The following is a 20,756-nucleotide window of genomic DNA, read 5'->3' as shown; positions in this document are numbered from 1 at the left end:
CTTCACATTTTCTTTATTTAAAAATGTAGTGTTATGAATTTATTCATTAATTCAGCAATTGCTTATGATCACCTCCTATGTGTTCACACTGTGGTAGTTACTGAAATTGAGCCATGCATGAGATTGACAAAGTAAGTCAGCAATCCTGAGTTAAAGTTAAAATAATAATGATGACATTTATCATTACAAAAAGACACTGTAGACATAATTATAAAGTACCTTTAAAGTCAATTGCTAGTCCTCTGAGGCTATCATCTGGCTTTGGATTTTGCACATACACTTTTGTAAGACAAAGGGTTGAATGGAAAAGAGAATTGAAGAGTGTTTTTATGATAGTGGTTCCTGGACTGACTAAAATCACTCACACAGCGATCTCTGGAAAAAATCTAATGAGATTTTTCTGATGAGAACGGAAATGATTGCTGGTGATCTTAAGGTTCTGTGAAGCCATCCTAGGATGTAATTTTTATGACTCCATCAGCCAGCTAGTATCTTAAAGTCAACAAATGCATTAAAGATTTAAGCATTTTCTCCTCTTCAAGCATTAAAATAAGCCCTGGTTTAATTTCCTGACACTCCAAGTTCAGATTAGGAGCTCCTTCTCTATTTTCATATCAATCTACACTTCCCTATCACACTAGATCGAAATTGCCCATTTACTAGTCTACTCTCTCCCTAAACCATATGCTCTATGAAAGCATTGACCATATGCTTCTTATTTACAGGTGAATCCCTGGAACTGCATGAAGTCTCTGGTGCATAGTAGGTGTTCAATAAATATTTCTGGAAGAATTATAAGGGCCAATCATTGCAGAGATGTCTAAGACCCTAACATACACAAAAGCAAAGGGCATAGCAAGGTCACAGTGCTTGGCATTCACTCACATAGAAGACAGAGAACAGAATTTTGTATAAGTAACTTGGAGCTAGATCTAAATCTGCCTATTAGTGAAGACCCTTCTGATGAATGGATGTGAAGATCTGTTAGAAAAAAAGATCATGGTTCACTATATGCCTTGTCTGTATGGAAGGATGCAGACGAAAGAAGGTTTGAAGGGCCGGCAGTTTCCAATCAATGAGGCTTGTGCACGTTGTGAATCACTTCCCTGGCACATTGTGGAAAAGTACTAGAAAATCATTAGCATGAGGACTTTGTGAATGAAGTTATCAATTTTTTTTTTGCCTACAGATATGATATTTTCTATCCATCTCAACTGGACAATCCTACCAAAACAAAAGTACTTGATATGAAACAGTCCCTTAGTAAGTGCGAAGCCATCAGATCTTTTCAAACAAATATTTTACATTATTGAGCATTCAATATGGGCCTTTATAATGTTGAAAGTATCACACATTGTATCATTAGTCATTACTGCTCCATGCCACAGGGTTATCTTATCCAGAAAAGCCAAGCAAAACTGCTCATTTTCTAATGCATACTTTTCTTACACAAATCAAAATTGACAGTTTTCTATTTCATTGCAGCTTAGCAAGTTGTAAGGCTCCACACAGGTATCCCTCTATTTAGTATATGTGCTGCCAAAGCGAGCACGGTATCCCTCTATTTAAAGAAACAAAGATATTTCACCTCACTGGCTAGAAAGCAAATTAATGAGAACTGAATCCTATTTTCCATTTTCATTCCAGTGCAAATTTGCAAGCACAATGCCCACAGGAAAGTTTTTCCACCTGACATAACTAAATACTTATGCTGTAAGACAATGAGCCATGATTCCCAAACAGTGTTTGTTGTGCTTTGTATCATAGGCCAGCTCTCCTTCTGATTAGGGGGTTTTCAGAACTGTAACGCTTCCCCAGGTCTCAAGTCTCCCTGTGGTTTTAATTGTATGCTTCTGCAACTCTAACATCTGTACACCCCTTGCTCTTATCCCCATCCCTAGAAAGTCTCTGCTGCTCCAGGATCCCCTTTACAGGAAAGTCACCATTACTAGAGCCCACCTCCCCTTTTCTCTATTTCACTGCCCAGTACTGTTGACCTGGGCAGTCTACAATATTGTCTAAAACACAATATGCAACAACCTCAAGGCATCTATTTTTGTTTTAAGTTTATTTATTTATTTTTGAGAAAGAGAGCAGGGGAGAGGGAGGGAGAGAATCTCAAGCAGGTTCCATACTCTCAGCACAGAGCCCTATACGGGGCTCAATTCTACGAACCATGAGATCATGACCTGAGCCGAAATCCAGAGCCGGACGCTTAAATGACTGAGCCACCCTGGTGCCCCAAAACCCAAGGCATCTTATGTGAGCCATCAAGTTGTGTATAATGGGTTGCCTTCTATTTTCATCAATGGAAGTAATTCACAGTCGTTTTATATTAAATACACTCAGAATAAAAGATCAGTATAAATTGGGGTGGGAAAATGGTATGAATTTTCTACTTTGGAATGTGACTGATGAATGAAAGTGGAAAGTATCAATTTCTTCCCATGAGCAGGTCACACGGTAACAGCCCTGCATTAATGCTCCGATTTCTTTTTAATGCTACACAGCTCAGCTACTCAGTGTGGAGTGAAATGTCTGGTTTTCTTTTTTTTGGAGCAGTTTGAATGATCCTATTGTCAGTGGAATGCTCAATAACCATTTTCTGTCACCATGAAGGAGAATATTCTCTAGGTTGAGATTCATAAAAGGTTATTCTAATTCTGCAGTGACTGAATATATAATTTAAGTCGTATTCTTAAATTTCATTTCTGCCTCATATCAGCCTAGGTTCTGAAAAGCCACAAGTTGAAAACAAGGTGGAGGGAAAGGCACTATTAATGACTCCCATGATGGAATAGCCAGGGGAAGAAAAGAGTTACTAGAATTTGAAGGCTTTTGGGGTGTTTCCTTTTATACATATTCAGATTCAAGTAAAATGCACAGTTTGAATCTCCTTTTTAAAAATATTTGTGGATGTGTTTGTTTGATTGTTTCAAAATGCATAGAATCAACATACTGGGCAAAGTGTCCAGGGGAGTATCAGAAAGAATCAGGTCGTTATTTAAAGAAAGCAACTGTGTCTCCTCCGTCCAGTATTTCCAGCCATCCTGGTAATTACTAACACTTTCACAGCACTGACCGGGTGCCAGGCACTGTCATAAGCGCTTTATATATAGCAACCCATTCGATTCTATGAGTCAGGAACTGTCTTCACCTCCATTTTACAGGTGAGGAAAATGAAGCACAGAAGTAAAATAATTTGCCAGGGATCCCAATAGCTAGGGGTTCAAGCTCGAGCAGTCTGGACCTCAAAACCGAGGCCCTTAATTACCATGTTCTGCTGCCTAGGAAGGCAGGGAGGAGGAAATGGAATACCTTAGCGGTAAGAGAATTAAGAAGACAACATGTTGGTCTCATAACATTCTTTGCATTCTGGTACAGTTCTCTTCCTACTGGAGCTACTTTCTCTATTTTGAAGCACTTTTTTGAATCTCGAGTCCCTCCTAGGTTGTTCCTTAAACCATGGCCACACCCCACCTTCAATTTGCTCCTGCTTGGGTGAACCAACTAAAAGGAGACCACATGAGCCTTTGCTGCTGCTAAGTGTTTTTCTCAGTCCCTTTGAGCTAGCATCTCAGTGGGTGCAGGTGCTAAGAGCAAATCTTTTGGTAAGATTTCCAATTTGTATGTAAAGTGCTTATCTGAGTGCCCAAAGCACTTAGTGGAAGTTTGGAAATGCTGTTGTTATGATTTAAAGTATCATCACTCCATCGCTGTTCTTTAGTTGTTCTGTAAAGAGATAATGTAATGGTATATGCAAACAGTGGCATCTGGGACCATAATAGAACTCTGTAGGGGGCATCTATTTCTCATTCTTCTGAAAAATATTTATGGAGGACCTACGTGTAGTCCAGATACTGTGCCAGGTATTGTGACGAACATGACAGATACAATTCCTATCTTCATAAAGTTTACAGGTAATGTTAAAGACACCATTAAATAATCAATTATAATACAATATTATGTGTGCCACAGTAAAGGAGAATAAGGTCCTCGGGTCAAAGGTAAGGGATCCCCAATCCAGATATGATAGACTAGGAAAGACTTCCCAGAAAAGATAATCTCTAGATTGGGACCTGAAGGTGTAGTTCATCAAAGCAGATGGAGGCAGAATTCCAGGCATACAGAACATCACATACAAAACCAAGCAAGTATATAACAGCATTCAGGAACTTAAAGAAATCAAGTATAGCTGATATTAAAAATGCAAAGGGCAGGATGGCAACAGAAGATTCTGAGGAAGGAAACTGTGGTCATTTCATAAAGAGATGTGATTCCTGGTAAGGAGTTTGCATTTAACTTATAAGAGCAGTTGTAAGGCAATGAAGAACTTTAAGCAGGAATGACATGGTCAAACTCACATTTCAGAAATCTCACCATTTTTGCAGCAGGGAGAAGAGATCCAAAGGGGATTACACTGAATTTGAGGTAGGGAGGAAAATTTAAGTTTCTTTGTAGTAGTCTAGAAAAGTGTTGGGAGAGGTGATCAAGGGGACGTAGCCACTGGTTGACACATGAGCTGGACCCAGGCAAATCAGAAGCTCATCCACCCCTCCCCTGTCCTTGGAATGTGCTTTCTGCTGGCCTTCCCTGCTCCCAGAAGGTGCTCCAAGGACACAGGCTTGAGGTAGTGATATGGTGTTGAGATCATGATATCATGATCTCACGATTCGTGAGATCTAGCCCCATATCAGGCTCCCCATGTCAGCCCCATGACAGTGTTTCATCTCACTCGGAAGCTCCCAGGTTTAAGAAGCAACAAAAAGCAGTGCTGGTGGTCTGGACCAGGGTAGCATCGGTGGTGGTAGAAAGAAATGGATGGACTTGAGCGAGATGAAGAAGAACCAATGGGACTTGCCATATGCTGGGAAGAAGGAAGAGTCAGGGATGCCACCCAGGCTTCATTCTCCCCTGGGAGAATGAGTAACTAATTATGCCAATTACTATGATAAGGAACACAAGAAGAGAACAGGTTTGGGGGAATACAAATGATGAGTTCAAGTGCAGTTCAATACAGTTGAAAGAATCCAAGAATATAAAATGTGAATAGCCAGGAGAGGAACTTTCTCACCCAAAATGATTCCTCTTCCCAGTCTATGGGACCCACTGTACATCTCAGTAAGCTCATTGTACCCATGATATTAGCCCATTTTCATGATAAAAACAATAATGGAATATTAAATAGTTCTTAAATTACTAGAAAGAAAAATAAGGGTTTCTTTTACTGCCTTCTAAAGCAAATTAAAAATTAAAAATGGACTTGCCTTGGGTGAAATAAAGGGGATTAAGAGTATACTTATTATGATGAGCACTGAGTAATGTATTAAACTGTTGAATCATTACATTGTAAACTTGAAACTAATGTAATACTGTATGTTAATTACACTTCAATAATTTAAAAAATGGACTTGCCATCATTTATTAAGATTTCTTGACGGAAATACTGAACTTGAATCTGATCTAGTCTCTAGAAACTAGAATCTAGAGTCCAGATCTAATGAATTCACAAAAAATGTAAGGCTCAGGAAAAAAAAATGTTTTAATGAAATCACAAAGATCATATAGATGCATAAGTAAAACCAGAATGCTGGATATTGAACATGGCAAGCAATTTGGTTTCTTCAAACAAACAGAAAGGACGGGAAGGAGGGAGGGAAGAAGGAACTAGGAAGGAAGGAAGGAAGGAAGGAAGGAAGGAAGGAAGGAAGGAAGGAAGAGAGGGAGGAAGGGAGGAAGGGGAGATTAAAAGAGATTTAAGGGGTACCTGGGTGGCTTAGTCATTTAAACTTCTGACTCTTAATTTTGGCTCAGGTCATGATCTCAGGTCATGAGATCAAACCCCACATCAGTGGGGCTGGAGCCTGCTTAAGATTCTCTTTATCTCCCTCTCTCTCACTTTCTCACTCTCATGCTCTTTCTCTCTCTCAAAAAAAAAAAAAAAAAAGATTTAATATATACATTTTGCTACTTTGTTGCATATGGTTTAAATACAGGTTTTTTTTTTTAATTTTGAATGAAAAAAGAAGTAGCAAAGACAATAGACCTTATCTGAATCTTGACTCAAGAAGCCAACTTTAAAAAATATTGTAACAGAATTAAAGAAGTGTTAACATCAATTAGATATTAGATGATATTAAAGAATTACTAATTTTATATGTGATAACAGTATTTGTGTTATATTTTATTTTCATTTTATTTTAGAAACATACAGTATTGTATTTGTGGATGAATGAAATGATTGATGTCTGAAATTTGCTTCAAAATAACGCAGTGCAGACAGAAGGGAAAGTAGGTATGAATATCTATAATACAAGATTGCTCTTGTAATGTTAATTGTAATTATTGGAACTTGGTGTCTACATTTGGATGCATCTGAAAATTTCTGCGTGAAGTTTTTTTAACTGACTTGCCAAGAAATACAGCATTTGAGGAAAGCCATAACAAAGAACAAAGAACAAGAACAATAGTTATGCTGCAGAAACTGAGCGTCCATGTGTCCATTTCTGAAGAACTTTCTTCTGTATATTGGATGCATACTCTCTCCATTATTCATGTTGGAGGTGTTCCAAATGGCACATTCTCAGCTATTTCCATTTCTAATTTCTTTGATACAATGTTAACCTCATTAGGCTGTCAGGAACATATTTGGTCTTCTCTTTCCATTTACATATATATATATAAATATTACAATATTTATAAATATATATAATAAATACTTATAAATATTTATATATTTATAAATATATATTTATATATAAATATATAAAATAAATATAATATTTATAAATATACGTATAATATATACATATTTTTTAACATGTTGAGACACTACTTAAGGGCAGTCTCAGAGACCTCCCCATTCTGCCCACATACTGACACTTCTTTTGCTGCCAAATTCATTCAGTGATGCTACAGACCTAGGAAGAAGGTACTTGAATTTGCACAAGGGGCTGGGCTCAAGTGACATATCTTGTTTGGCATGAAAGTGAAAATAGTGGAAGAAAATATTTTACTAGCATGCTTATATCACTGTTATATTGAAACCAATGCTCAGAGCACAGCACCTTAAAGAGATTTTTAAAAATTACATCCATACACCTACCCTTTGCCATCACTATTACCATTCCATATCTGCCCACACATGGGTCAACTTTGACTTCATGATAAAGCCTTATATTTAAATTGTGCTATATTTTTAAGTTCTACATTAAAAAGCCTCATGCCTTAAGAGCACTCTCTTCAAGATGCAAAGTCACCTGATCTACAACTATCAAAGGGTTTCTTGTGTACCAAAACCCCTGAGAAAAGTAACACCTTGCCCTAGAAGTATTCTAAATACATGGCAGAAGAGAATTTTTACTGACAATGGAGAGAAATAACTTGAAAGCAGGAATGACTAAAACAGGACCAAAAGAGAGTATCTAAGCTGGAGAAGACAGCGAAACAACTCAGAAAGAGGAGAGGTAGGTGGTGGTAAAGACCAATCCTTCACAGTTTTGACTACATTGCTCTTTCACTTCATTTTGAACGTGACAACATCATATCTCTCTGGGCAATAAAACAAAAGTTATCATTGGTATCTTTTGAGTAACCAGTAGAAAAAGAGCTAGAATAATTTCAGGATAGATGCATTGCTACCTGTTAAGAATAAACCCTCTTGGGGTGCCTGGGTGGCTCAGTCGGTTAAGCGTCCGACTTCAGCTCAGGTCACGATCTCGCGGTTCTTGAGTTCGAGCCCCGCGTCAGGCTCTGGGCTGATGGCTCAGAGAGCCTGGAGCCTGCTTCCGATTCTGTGTCTCCCTCTCCCTCTGCCCCTCCCCCGTTCATGCTCTGTCTCTCTCTGTCCCCAAAATAAATAAAAACGTTAAAAAAAAAAAAAAGAATAAACCCTCTTACTGAAGCTTTCCAAAGTCAATGTTGGGTAAATTACTCACGGTGGCCACAACCACATATTTCTTCCCAATACAAGGTCATACAGTTGAATTCTGAGTAATCACTTTCTGATTGACTCTTCTCCAATACCCCGTCTCAGTCAACAGCCCTGAAGTTATGTGCTGTGAAAATTTTACAAAAGGAAAGCTCATTTAAAGTGGAATCCAGATCCCAGAATGGAAAGCTCTCACACCTAAACACTTGTCATCAATTGCAGACCCAACAGGAAGAGATGGACCTTGCAAGTCCATACTGCTTTACTATCCTGCAGAGGAAAGAAACATTTTCTACTCTCCCTGGCAAAAGCCCCAGCCAATAAGAGATTGTCACAAATTAGCCAATGACAAGCCATTATACTGAGAACCCCTAGTTTACTCCAATGGGTTTTTTGTTTGTAACAGCCCTTCTCAAATCCCCACCCCCACCCCTCCCTTCTATAAAAGATAATTTTTCTCCTTTGTTCTTGAGTTTGCCTATGGTTTTGCCATAGCTTGCTTGTCCTGAATTGCAATTCTCTATTATTCCTGAATAAACCCATTGTTGCTGGTAAAATAACTGCCAGCTTCATTTTTAAGATTAACAGTACATAAAGCCATTTAGAGAGTTTTGTGGAAACGACCCTTTAAATTTAAGGAAATAAAGAGATGAAAGATTAAAACACACTGACAAGCAGCAATTTGTTGAAAAGGTGATGAGTTGATGTCTCTACTATAATTCACAGACCTCAGAGTGAATGTTTTTGAAGTAGCATCCTATGAATTAAACTCCCTACTTGTCATGTTATCACAGTTTTATTAGAGGCAAATTCCTTTGAATTTGAGTGTTTCAGGCATTTATCTGAAGGAACTCACTCATGAGTAGGATTTTAAAAATTGTTTATAGTTCTCTCCAACCGACAACAATCTTCTGACTCTTGGGCATTGGAAGATGGCCTAACTGAAAGGTTCATTTATTTTTCTGCACCTGTGATTTCATTCCTAAGTGGTGTGAAGAGCTCCTGAATCTCTGGTTCAAAATCAGGACTTTTCTTTTCCAAATTACTGAGCTCCCATTACATTTACAGGTGAGTCAAAAAGTTATTCTCTGTGTTATTGCCTTCTATGCAATGCTTGAAGAGAAAAGAGAGGTAATTATTCACCTAGTAGTGGGGTGGGAGAGAAGGAAAGTTACCTTATCACTGTTTTAAAACAAAGGACATATCTATAATGCTTTGTGAGGGAATCCTGGCTAGACATTTCTTTTCTGTGCTCTTACATCAGTCATACTTTCCTAGTTGGGGATAAATGAATCATAATCCATAGCATCTCACATATCATATTTTGGTGTGTAAGCAATGTAGACAAACACATTTCTTACCACCCTCTTCAACACATACACACACCTATTGACTTTAATTGTTCATAGTTCTCCATTAACTAAACACTCAGTCTACCTGATGTTGACCATCAATTCTAGGTCTACATTAAGATTAAATAAGACAAGAATCTAACCTGTTAATAATTGACAGGGAGGATTTGGTCTTTCAATTTCCCCTTGGAAAACTTGTAAGAAAATAGGGCAAACAGGGAAAGAAAGGGATCTCCCCCATGACTGTCAGCCAACATATGTAATGTATTCATTTCTCACTGTTCACTTTTTATTGTGTTATGGAACCAGGAAGAATGACTTTGTATTATCCCTGGGTTATTAGAAGTGTCTGATTGTTTGGAGTTAATTCTTTGGATCTAAGGAGTTTGTGTATACAATACAATTTTTTTAAAACCTAGGAGCATGTTGAGTTTCTCTCAAAGAGCATCTTTTTTTTGTTTGCTGTTTGGCTGATTGATTTTTTTGGGTTTTTTTAAGGATGTGGAGGTGCTCCTGGGGACACATGCTGCCCCTTTCAGTCCCTCAGGTGGTGGTTCCAAGTGCTCTGCTCACACAGGGCACACCGGAGCTACGTGCTGGGCAGTGCTAGGCAGGGCTAAGCAGCACTAGGCAGGGCTGGGCAGGGCTAATGCTGGATGAAGAGCATCTTTGCATAGTCAACTTCCTGCTTTAGAGCACCTCCCATAGTTTCAGCCCATTAACCCAAGCACAACAGCTTGATGAATTAATGCTTATATAGGCACAGTTGGCAGCTTCTAATTAAATAATTATGGTTAAGCGTCTGCACAGAAGCTGTTATGCACCCTAGAAAGCCAGCTGTCAGTTTTATTGGTCCTAAGACAGAGGAAGAGTTAATACTTAGCTCTGGATGTTACATACAAAGGGAAGTATATCATATATGATATATACGCTGTGCAATATGAAGTTGCATTGTGCTTGTGCTAGCCTGTCCATTAGTGATGAAGAGCAAACTGCTCCTCAGCAACCTCTCAGAAACCCAACAAAGAAGGAAGCAATTATATGATCAGCAGAGCAGAACCTGTTCAGAGCAATTTACAGAGGACATAGTGTTAGACGTATGAGTCTTTGATGAACACACAAATGTCACTGAGCTAGCAGGCAAATACATTTCTGGGTTTCGTTTAGATGAGCAAGTGATAGAAATCTAATGTGGTCTTTTTTGAGATGGTTATGGTGGGTGTGTTTTCATTTACTTGCCTAAAGCTTCTTAAGATGCTGTTTTCGAATATTAGAAATTGGAGAACAAAGTAAATATCACAAACCTAGATTTGAACTCTTTCTAAGATGCATTTTTCCAAAAAGTTAGGAAGAGATATTTGTTCTATAGAATTACAGATAATGTCAGATTCCTTTATAGAAGGCTAAAAAGCTAGAGTCTTATCTCACCACCCGTGGGGTGGTATCTAGTGACTAAGCTCCATCATAGAGGAAGATATAGATTATAGATAAAGGCCATTGATAGGTTTGTTGGACCAAATAATGCTTGTTATTACACATCAATATGGTTTTGAACTGATAGCTGATTCCATTTTTCTCCACAGGCTGTCCTTTCCACACAGTCCATGTGTCCTCACTTCTAAAAATCAAATGTGCCATAACCCAGCACAGAACAACTCAGCTTGCCACTAGCCTCTTTAACCAGGGTTCCCAGAACCATCTCCACATGAATAAACACAACTGTAGGCAAAAATCAGTCCAGGACATTCAGTCATACTTTTATGTTTAAAAAAGAAATAGACATTTTAATCCCCCGAATTTATGGATTTACCTTAAAATAAGAGGAAACTGAATTTTAAACTGGAAACATTTCTTATGGAATTCTCTTCACCCAACCCCCAGGCCTTGTTAAAAATCAACTGTTAAATCAAGCACTAAACTTTACAGACTGATTTACTGTTCCCCCTCCAGAGATCAAGGCTTAAAGTTTATTTAGAACAATGCCATTTCATAAAACATAGCAACGTGTACCTTATGTCATCATTTAAGCAAATGGACTGACCTCTAAGTGCTTATTTAAAATGCCTCAGAACAACTGCTTCCATTCCTTTTACCCCCTCCCATTTCCTTTGATGTCAGTAATTCTATCACCTCAGCTGTCTGGAGATACTTGCTTGTGATTGACAATTCTCAAAGATCTAGTTCCTTTTAGACGGATCTTAGACAAAGTTCAGTACAATGAAGTCTGCAGTGCAACTCAAGTCTCAGTACAAAATGCTAAAGAATCAGATAGATTTCTAAAGCCTATAAAAGCAAGTTTCAGACTTGGTGGGGCAGATAGGGGGTCTTTTTATCAGTCTATACTGCCATCTATCTAAGCAAGACCACATCATTTGGTATTAAATCCATTTGTGTTTCAAAGCCCCTAAAGGAAAGCAAGTCTCCAGAAACTGGCTTTACAGATCCCAAAGTTCTGATAAAAGAATGGACAGCACCACTACATTCACTCTGAGTCTGCCAGTCTCCTGTGGACCAACAGCCAAGTTCTAACCATCATCTTATCCTCACAACTCGATATCTGGCAAACAGACATACATGTCTGCTTTCATTCCCCATATCACCTAAACCAGTATCATTTGCATCTTGTGATTTCTGAGGCCTCTGAATATTCTGTGATGTCATTGGTAAAACAGATGAGAGTTGCTTAGATAGACATGAGAGCCGAATTATAGGCTCTAGTATTCTAGCTATACCTCAGGAGTTTAAAAACAAAAACAGACAAACAAAACCCAGAGTATTCCTTAGACCCTGACTGAACGTACAAGCAACAAACATCTGTAGAGAGAATTGATACAGATGAAAAATAGAAAGAACCCTTTGTACTTACGGTAGAAGACATATTCAGTGTAGCTTGACCAGATCTTGTCATCTGTATATTGGTTGACAAAAGATGCTGTCACTGAGGAGTTACAGGCCACCATGTGGAATCCACACTCTGACAACATATCAAAAGCCCTTTCCAGATGCTTGAATTTGAGATAAAATCTGGAGGTGTATCTTTCTGGGGCTCGGTCAGGGTCTCTGCTCTCATTCAAAGTTTCTCCAAAGACTTCTTTTGCCAAAGAAATCCTTCCACAAACCAAAATCCGAGGAACTCTACGAAACTTGGCATCTGCCTGCCCCTCTCTGCCCATGGTGCAGGACCCCCTGTAGCCCACAGTAATGAAGCCCCACTTGCGGTCTGCAGGGAGCACTGAGGAAGGAGGGCAGATTCTCGTGTCGCTTCCTTGGGAGGCATCTTCAAAGTCACTATGGCAGAATTCGTCCGGGCTTTGCTTGATCTCATCAGGGGTCAGGAGTTTGACCAAGTCTGGGAGCTGGAAATACTCAGCTTCCCTTTTCAGTCTTCCCCTTTCTGGAAAGTGATCAGGCAGGACCACCTGCCTGTCCCTGAGATAGTCCAGAATATAACGGAACAAGAATCCGTCTCTGTCAATGAAAAACCTTCCTTTGGAGTCCTTGGCTAGATCGTTAGCCGTGTCCCTCTTTGGGGAAAACATTTTCCACAGGAAGGAATGAGGGATGCTTATTAATGTGGAATGGCGGGTGAAATAAACTTGACCGCCAACATTCAGCTCCACGACCTCAGGGAAGGAGTTGGGAACTGCAGCCCCTTGTTCTCGAGGATAATAACGACTACAGTTTCCACTCAAAGCCATTGTCCCTGTCTTCTTTTGCTTCTCCTATTTTGATTTGAAGGCGCAATCCAATGGAGTCACAGCCTTATCCTTTGCATCAACTTGTCAAAGAGGGAGAAGGATGCTAACTTCTTAAAAATGACCTTCTCTCTTACCCCAGTTTTTTCCCCAAGCAAGCAAAATTTAGAAGAGTCCACAGGTGAAGTGATGCTGCAAAAGTAGTTTAAACCCTGGCTGGTGGTGAGCTATTACTTCATAGAATATAATCAACTCATCTCCATCCGATCTGCCCCAAGCTCAGATGTGGAGCATCTGCCCCAAGCTCAGTAGGCAAGGCAGGCCAAGTCCCCAGTTACTCAGAGGTCCGTCTGAAGGAAAAGAGAGAAAATTATTTCCTCAAACCCAGCATGAGTCAGAAAAAGAGACACCGCTGGAGAGAGGAGAGGGAGGGAGAGGGAGGGAGGGAATAAGGGAGGGAGGAAGGAAGGGAGGGAGGGAGAGATTATTTGACATAAGCAGCCCTGGAACTACTGATTTCAGCCATTCAACTAAATCATGGCTTCTCACAAGCTATTTTGTGTCTACATGTTTATTCATATGCCTCTGTCCCCAGCAATCATCATTAAAAATATTTCTATTTGTATTTCTGCCTTAAAAAGGGATACAAGATTTTCAACTTCTAAAAGGGGATTTTTCCTCCCTGCTGATCAGGAAAAGCAAGAAGTCTCAGAACTTACCTTAGTGCTGAAAACCCAGCTCCTGTGAAGAAATACCCATTTGCAAAGCAGTCAGAATCCACAGCCACCATCTGGAGCTTGTCAAATCCCGAAGAGGTAAAGGATAGAGGTATCAATGAAAAGTGCAGGAGAGATGTGCTCTTAGAAAATAATGTTTTTATATATATATATATATAAATATTTATATAAATGTATATCTGTATGTATGTATATAGGTATGTATTCACTCCCAATCCCAAGTTGAAACAAGTCACAAAAAAGTTAAAGCGTGATGAGAGGTGGTTGGGTTGAAGAAGCGAGGCAGAGAAAAATATCCAGACAAAGCTTCTCCAGTGGGGGGAAAAAAAGGTGGGGGAGAACCTTTAGAAAGAATCCTTAAAACAAAAGAAGAGTTGCAAAAGGTACTGGGACTTAGAAGCCTTTCAGAAAGCCCAGAAACAGAAAGACAGATATGCCTTGCTGGGGTCCCAGGTAGCCACCCCACCTGCCGGGCAAGGGCAAACGGACTCCCATGTTCGCAGGCAGGTGGGAGGCGCTGGGAACCGCCGCGAGCCGCTCAGCCCGGCCGCCGCAGCGCGGAGGGGCCGCGGGGGGCTCAAGCTCGGGCTTCTCTGGCTGGCGGCGGAGCTGGGTGGTTCCACAGTTCCCAGTGCAGTTCGGATGCTGTTGTTTCAGCAGTGCAGGCAAGATACCATCCAGGGAAATGACTATTACATCATCTTAAAGGAATAGGGCTTGGAGAAAGCGGAGGAAGCTCCGAGTCACGTCGTCCTCGGTGACAGGTCGCCAGGACTGCACGGGGACGCTGCGCACTGGCCACAGCACGCGACTCCCGAGCTCCAGGCTTGGGGCGGGGACGCGGGGACGCGGCGCCGCGGCGCCGCCGCGCAACCACTTCCCTGGGCGTCCTGTCCGCGAGTCTGGAGTTTGCAAGGGCCTTCGCTTTCCTTTTCTTCCCGCCTTTACACCTCCACCGCCACCACCATTCCCCAGAAATAAGCCCCCCAACCCAGCGGTGACATAAACACAAGTGATTATGCATTTGGAAATCCACAAACAAATCTTTGCACAGGCACTGAATTTTTGCTGAAGGACAAATTTCCCCTCTAAAAGCTTTTTTTTTTTTTTAAAGAAAAAAAGCACACCAAATGAACCCCAGTAATCAAGGTACAAAGTGGCTTTTCTTTAAAATCAAAGGGGATTAAACCATGTCCACATTCAGATGCCCTCTTTTTTTCCCTCTTCTCCATCCTTCTCCCCCCGACACACCTGCCCAGCATGAATAAATAAATACAATCTCTCTGGAATTATCCATGTTCTTTCCAAAGCATGCATGAGGCACTGATACCCTCAGAAAGCCCACAGTTTACATCAGTAAGTCATTATCTTCGCTTACCTGATAGAAATTGTTACCTGCAACCTTTTTCTGGGGCTGTTTCTTTACTGAGCATCTCTTCGGACGTCCCCAGCCCCCTCCCAACTCATCCCAAGAGGACTTCAGGGGAAGACACTCCCGGCTAAGAGACATTTTACTCAGGTCCCAGAGGGCTTCCTTAAGTGCATCATTATAGTTTCAGGAAGGCATTTCCAGGGCAACCTAATCCACTAACAAAGTGCTTCCAGTCGATCCCGCCAGTCAATAATGGCCCAGCCAACAGCTTACAGTAAGTCGGCCATTTCTCCTTTAAAATGCCAGTGTCTTAGGACTTACACTCCTAATCAGAATATAGCATTTCATCTATGAATAATATATGTGAGGCAAACTCCATCCCAAATAATTGCTACTTTAAAAAAATGAAAACCAAAAATGGAGACAAAAGTATGAATTAGATACATTTTAAGGGATCATGTGTTATTGCCAACTCTTGCCCTGAGAAGTAGCTTAAAGATAGACTCAACAGCAGGATAAATTAATTTCTAGTTTAACAATCTGTTCTTTCAATAAGTATCAGGTTACTGAACACATTCAGAGTGTTAGCTAACACTCCAACACCTGATTATATTTGACTTTTTTCCTTTAACTAATGTATTAACCTGTTCTGGCCTCAATCATTGGGATTTTAATGCTGGACCAATCAAGGAAATGTTTATTATTTGGTGCAATTGTATCGCCATCTAGTGTCTATACACTATCAGTGCAGATCTGTAATTGACCACTTAACCTGAGCCACAAGTTAGATTTTTTCTTTATTTTAAAGTTTTTGTATTGGTTTAAGTATTATTAGACACACACTATTCACCATGATGACAGAATAAAAAGTTAGCTGCCAACAGAACAAGGAAAGAAATGAGTCTGAGTCTATGCTCACTAAGTACTGGGTTTGTCCCAGTTAAAAATAAGCAAATGCTTCATTTTGTTTCTAACAGAATAGCCAATACACCATGACAACAACTTTGGAGATTGGGTATTAAAATATTCTGGGGACAGTTGGGCAGGAAGTGGGGAACAGGAATGAGAAAAACCATAGCCTTTTAAAGCTCAAAGGAACTTGAGGGGTGCCTGGGTGGCTCAGTCGGTTGGGCGTCCAGCTTCGGCTCAGGTCGTGATCTCATGGTTTGTGGGTTTGAGCCCCGCGTTGGACTCTGTACTGACAGCTCGGAGCCTGGAGCCTGCTTCCAATTCTGTGCCTCCTCCTCTCTCTGCCCCTCCTGTGCTCATGCTCTGTCTCTCCGTCTCTCCATAATAAATAAACATTAAAAAAAAATTAAAGCTCAAAAGAACTTGAGAAATAGGAATTACTATCTCAGGGATACGGAATCTGAGGACCAGAGAGGGAAAGAACTTCCACAAGGTCACACAGCTGTGGAGTAGGGGGCGGGGAGGAAGGGTTAGACCACTGCCAATTCATTACGACCAGTGTCCTTTTTTTTAAGTGCACGTATTCTAGAATAGGGATAGAGTGGAAGCAAATAAAGAAAACAAGAATTTCAAGGCTACACATTTGGGGAAAAAAATGGCAGGTCATTTTAAAGAGTTTTCAATATTCAGTTAAATTGCAAGTCCAAAAGATCTTACCATTTAAATAAGAGGATTCTGAATTTAAAAATTGAGGAGTTTTGTTCGTTGGTCTGGGTTTCAAAGGTTAGGCTATTTTTGAGACAAGTAGTTCTTAACCTCTTTTGGATAATGGACTGGCTGGAGAATCTTAAGAAATCTAGAAAATAAATAAACAAGACTAAAAGTTTGCATTCAATGTCAGGGGCAGAGCCTCTCAGAAAGGTCCGAATAAAAAGAGGAAACCAGGGAGCAATGTGGGCAGAGACTTACATTCCCAGAACTCCTTGAATTTTGACAGTGAACCTTCATTTTGAAATGAGATTACATACACACTCACACAGACACACTCTGAGGATGGAAAAAATAAAACATTCACCAGATAACCTTCACCTCATGACCCATATTGGACCACATCACCTGAGATGCACTCTGAATTCGTATTGTTTAATAAATACTGTAAGTGTCCTGTGCTTTGCACAGTTGTATTGCTTTATATTTGGGGGCTTAAAATATTAATTTATGATGTTAAATTGTTAGAAATACATGACTGTTTTCTTAACCCTCTTTAGGTATATTTACTTTTTAATCTACCTAGAGCCTCCAGAAATCAACAGTGCTTGGGTATCTCTCTCATCTTTTGAGAGGTCAGGGATTTGGTTCCAGATTGGCCTGAAGCCTATTCACCTGGGGTCTGCAGATCCTGGGTTAGCATCTTCTGATGAATACATTTTCTTGTTCCTTTAGGCTAGGGATGCAAACAAATGAGAAGTGAGATTAAGGAGATAACGGGCTTGAAGGAAACAAAGCAATACACCATATAGAGAGATTTAAATAGTGCTGGAGTAAGCGCCTGTGTCTCAGGGAGGCTGTCAGTGAGCCCAGCTGCTTGGTGCCTTAACAAGAGGCAAGAAGCCAAGTCTAGGCTGTAAGCGTATATCTGTCCTCCGTGTCAGCAGATAACACAGCTAGTGTTATTGTTCTCTTCTGGCAGCTCTCCCCTGAAACACTGTGGGATGCCACACTCGGCCCAAAGACTGAACACACAGCAACAGATTTCTCTAAGGGGAAGAGTAAGAAAGAATGTTTCATCCTGTTCTTTGTAATATTCAAGACTCTAGCACATCAAGATACACTATGGGTAAATTGAGGAGTTGATAAAATGTGTCTTAGCCTGTTTCCTGTTCCCTACCTTCACACACCCCCGTAGCTGAATGTTGAAGAGTATATTCTCAAAAGGACAATTTTAATCTTGGAATAATGTGTTCACTTCCCACATCCTTACCTTCTAACACATCCTTAAGTTTCTTCTCCCCTCAAGCAGAGATCAGTTTTATGCTGTCTTTGTTACCAGGGAGGGAATGATCTCATAAACGTATACTGAAATGCTGTGCACTCATTGTGTAACGTGCCCCAAGGACTCCTGCATTATCACCATCATTGTAATAGCTACTGGTTACAGAGTGCCAACCACCGAGAACTCAAAACAGACATCATCCCTCTTCCAGCTCTGCCTGATGGCTGTGGGGCATCGGACAAGAGGCTCAGTGTCTCAGAGCCAGGGTACAATGAAGATACGAAGACCCACCTCCCCGGTGTGTTGTGCAGATGAAAAACTATGATGCATGTAAGACCCCCCGCACACTCTCTGGCCCTAGGCGTGTGCTTACTAAATACCAGTAGTGCCCCTGGTAGTGGCAGAAGCAACTGCATTTGTTGTTGTTAGACTCAAGTTGAGGCATAAATAAGTTACAAAAGATGCCCAAAGATTGAAATTCAGTTCTACTTCCAAAATTTTTGTTCTTCTCACGATGCAGGTGTAGGTAAGGATCCTTGTTTGTTACACACATGTGTATTAATAATGAGGGGATTTCAGGATTTGCTGGGGGAGATGGGGTTGGCCAAACGGGGAGCTGAAAATAGTACCACAATGGTTAAAAATGAAAATGCCACTATCTTCTGCCATACCAGTTTACATTCGTGGTACCCTTTCATTCATGCCACATGGATTTAATAACTGCCTATGTTGTGTCCAGCACAGTGCTGGGTACTCAAGATACAAAGTTGAATTCGAGAGAATCTCTGAGCTCAAACGCATACAACACACATTCATACTCAAAATCATACCAAGGAAGGCAAAGATTAAAAAGTCCTAGATTCTTGAGCACTGCTTCTTATTTGCAGAAAGATGCCTGCAGCTCTATTGAGCTTTGGGTGCTATATAGTTCACATATGTTTTGGACAAACCACTTAACCTCAGGGTGGCCTCTGCTTCCTTGTCTACAAAATGAACCCATCTCCCTTTATAGAGATACTGTGACTGACAGCAAAGTGATGATGAAATACAGCCGCCAAACCTTCAGAGACCTACCAGGCAGTAATTTGCTATGGAAGAAACAGAGGAAGAAGCAGCAAACAGCAATCTTGTTAACATAACACCTTGCAAGAATGAATTTGGACTAGATGAGCATAATCTTAAAGTTGGAAAGGGAAACCCTTGGCGGTTACCCACTGAAGCCTCCAATCCACCTACAAGGTTTACATAACTGCAAACGTTCAGTCTAAGTCATTTCTCTTGGTCTCTCCTGAAAACATTCTTGAACTATACTCTCATAAAATACATATATGATAGCTAAAGCAGTTCATGTCACCATGATGCCTCTGAAAGGAAGTCTGTAGAATACAGTTCTTCCAAGGGAATCATCCTTTTAAGACCTGGGCTTTCAAAAATTTTTATGCTGATCTGAACAGAAAGTACTGCTATTCAAGTAGGAAGGTGGCATTATTGACTATATTAGCAGGTTGTAAGGTTTTTTATATGCGCATGTGACACAGAAAAGATGGTACACATTTCTGTAGTAGGTGTGGATGCGTGGCCACCTTGTAGGTTTCCCTTCAAAACTAGGAAGCTTTTCTGGGGCACATGGTCAAAGTTAGGAGTGCACAATTTGTCCATGGAGTTGAGTAAAGCCAACCCATACATATGTACTTTGAAACTGTGATCTCAGCAGTGTGGAATACAGACTTGGTGGGAGATGAGGGGGAAAATAGAACATAGCTGCCCAACTGCCAAGCAATTAATGCCAGCAAATACACAAGCAATATTTTAGAAACAGCTATAAAAAACAAAAGATGTCTACTCTTGCTTCTCCCTACAGTCCTTTTCCTAACAGTCTGCTTACCCATGCTGTATTATTTGCTGTATGATGCTTGTTACATATGTTTTATTACACTTGTCAGCTTAGTCCTTATTATGTTTGCTCTACATTATACAATATATCTCTTGGTAAAGGAGTAGAGTAATTTGTAGGCCAGTAACTGTCAACCTTTCATCTCCTACCTAGGAAACCCATTTTTCAAACCACTTCTCTCATCTTTCCAAAATACACAGCAAGTGCAAGCAGTCAAAACAGAACGAACTTAGGTCTTAAGTTCAAAAACAGTTATTTAAAAAAATCAGTCAGAAATTGCAACAATATGTCACTGGTCTCTAGAATGCATTTTTATTTTTTTCTGAATAGTTTTATACATGCATAAATGGAATTTATTAACCCCCCTGCAGCAACTTGCAGGGAATAGAGCTTGAAAATCCTGGTTACAATGGAAAAGAGCAGGTGTTAGGATCAGGCAGATCCAGGTTTGAAAGAGGTACCTATCAGCTCTAGGATCATGAGCTAATTACTGTACCTCTCCCAAGATATTCTCCTTATGTATATATTAGAAATCAAGGGGCACCTGGGTGATTCAGTTGGTTAAGCATCCAACTTCAGCTTAAGTAGTGATCGCTTGGTTCGTGGGTTCGGACCCCACGTTGGGCTCTGTGCTAACAGCACAGAGCCTGGATCCTGCTTCAGATTCTGTGTCTCACTCTCTCTCTGCCCCTACTCTGATCACGCTCTGTCTCTCTTTCTCTCAAAAATAAACATTAAAAAAAAAAGAAATAAAAATATGTACTTTACAGGATTGATGTAAGGATTAGAGATAATGTGCTGGAAGTGCTTGGAATATAGCAAATGTTTAATAAGTAATGGGCAGTGTGGTTATATTTATGTTTGGCTCAGTCAC

General features: G+C 40.3%; 1 protein-coding gene across 1 annotated transcript in view; it reads right to left on the bottom strand.

The window, feature by feature from the left end:
* KCTD16 (potassium channel tetramerization domain containing 16) overlaps positions 1-14,577 on the bottom strand; it is a 258,260-nt gene extending 243,683 nt beyond the window's left edge. Inside the window, exons 1-2 of the mRNA XM_045492522.1 lie at positions 13,697-14,577; positions 12,149-13,327 (exon numbers count right to left, since the gene is read on the bottom strand). Coding sequence (XP_045348478.1) covers positions 12,149-12,980 — 832 coding nt within the window. The 5' untranslated portion in view covers positions 12,981-13,327; positions 13,697-14,577. The remainder of the gene's footprint in view (positions 1-12,148; positions 13,328-13,696) is intronic.
* Between the last annotated feature and the right edge of the window lie 6,179 nt (positions 14,578-20,756).

Source organism: Leopardus geoffroyi, chromosome A1 (assembly GCF_018350155.1).
Source record: "Leopardus geoffroyi isolate Oge1 chromosome A1, O.geoffroyi_Oge1_pat1.0, whole genome shotgun sequence".
NCBI classification, from domain to species: domain Eukaryota; kingdom Metazoa; phylum Chordata; class Mammalia; order Carnivora; family Felidae; genus Leopardus; species Leopardus geoffroyi.
Note: the sequence above shows the minus strand (reverse complement) of the source record. Positions and strands in the feature narration are given on the sequence as shown.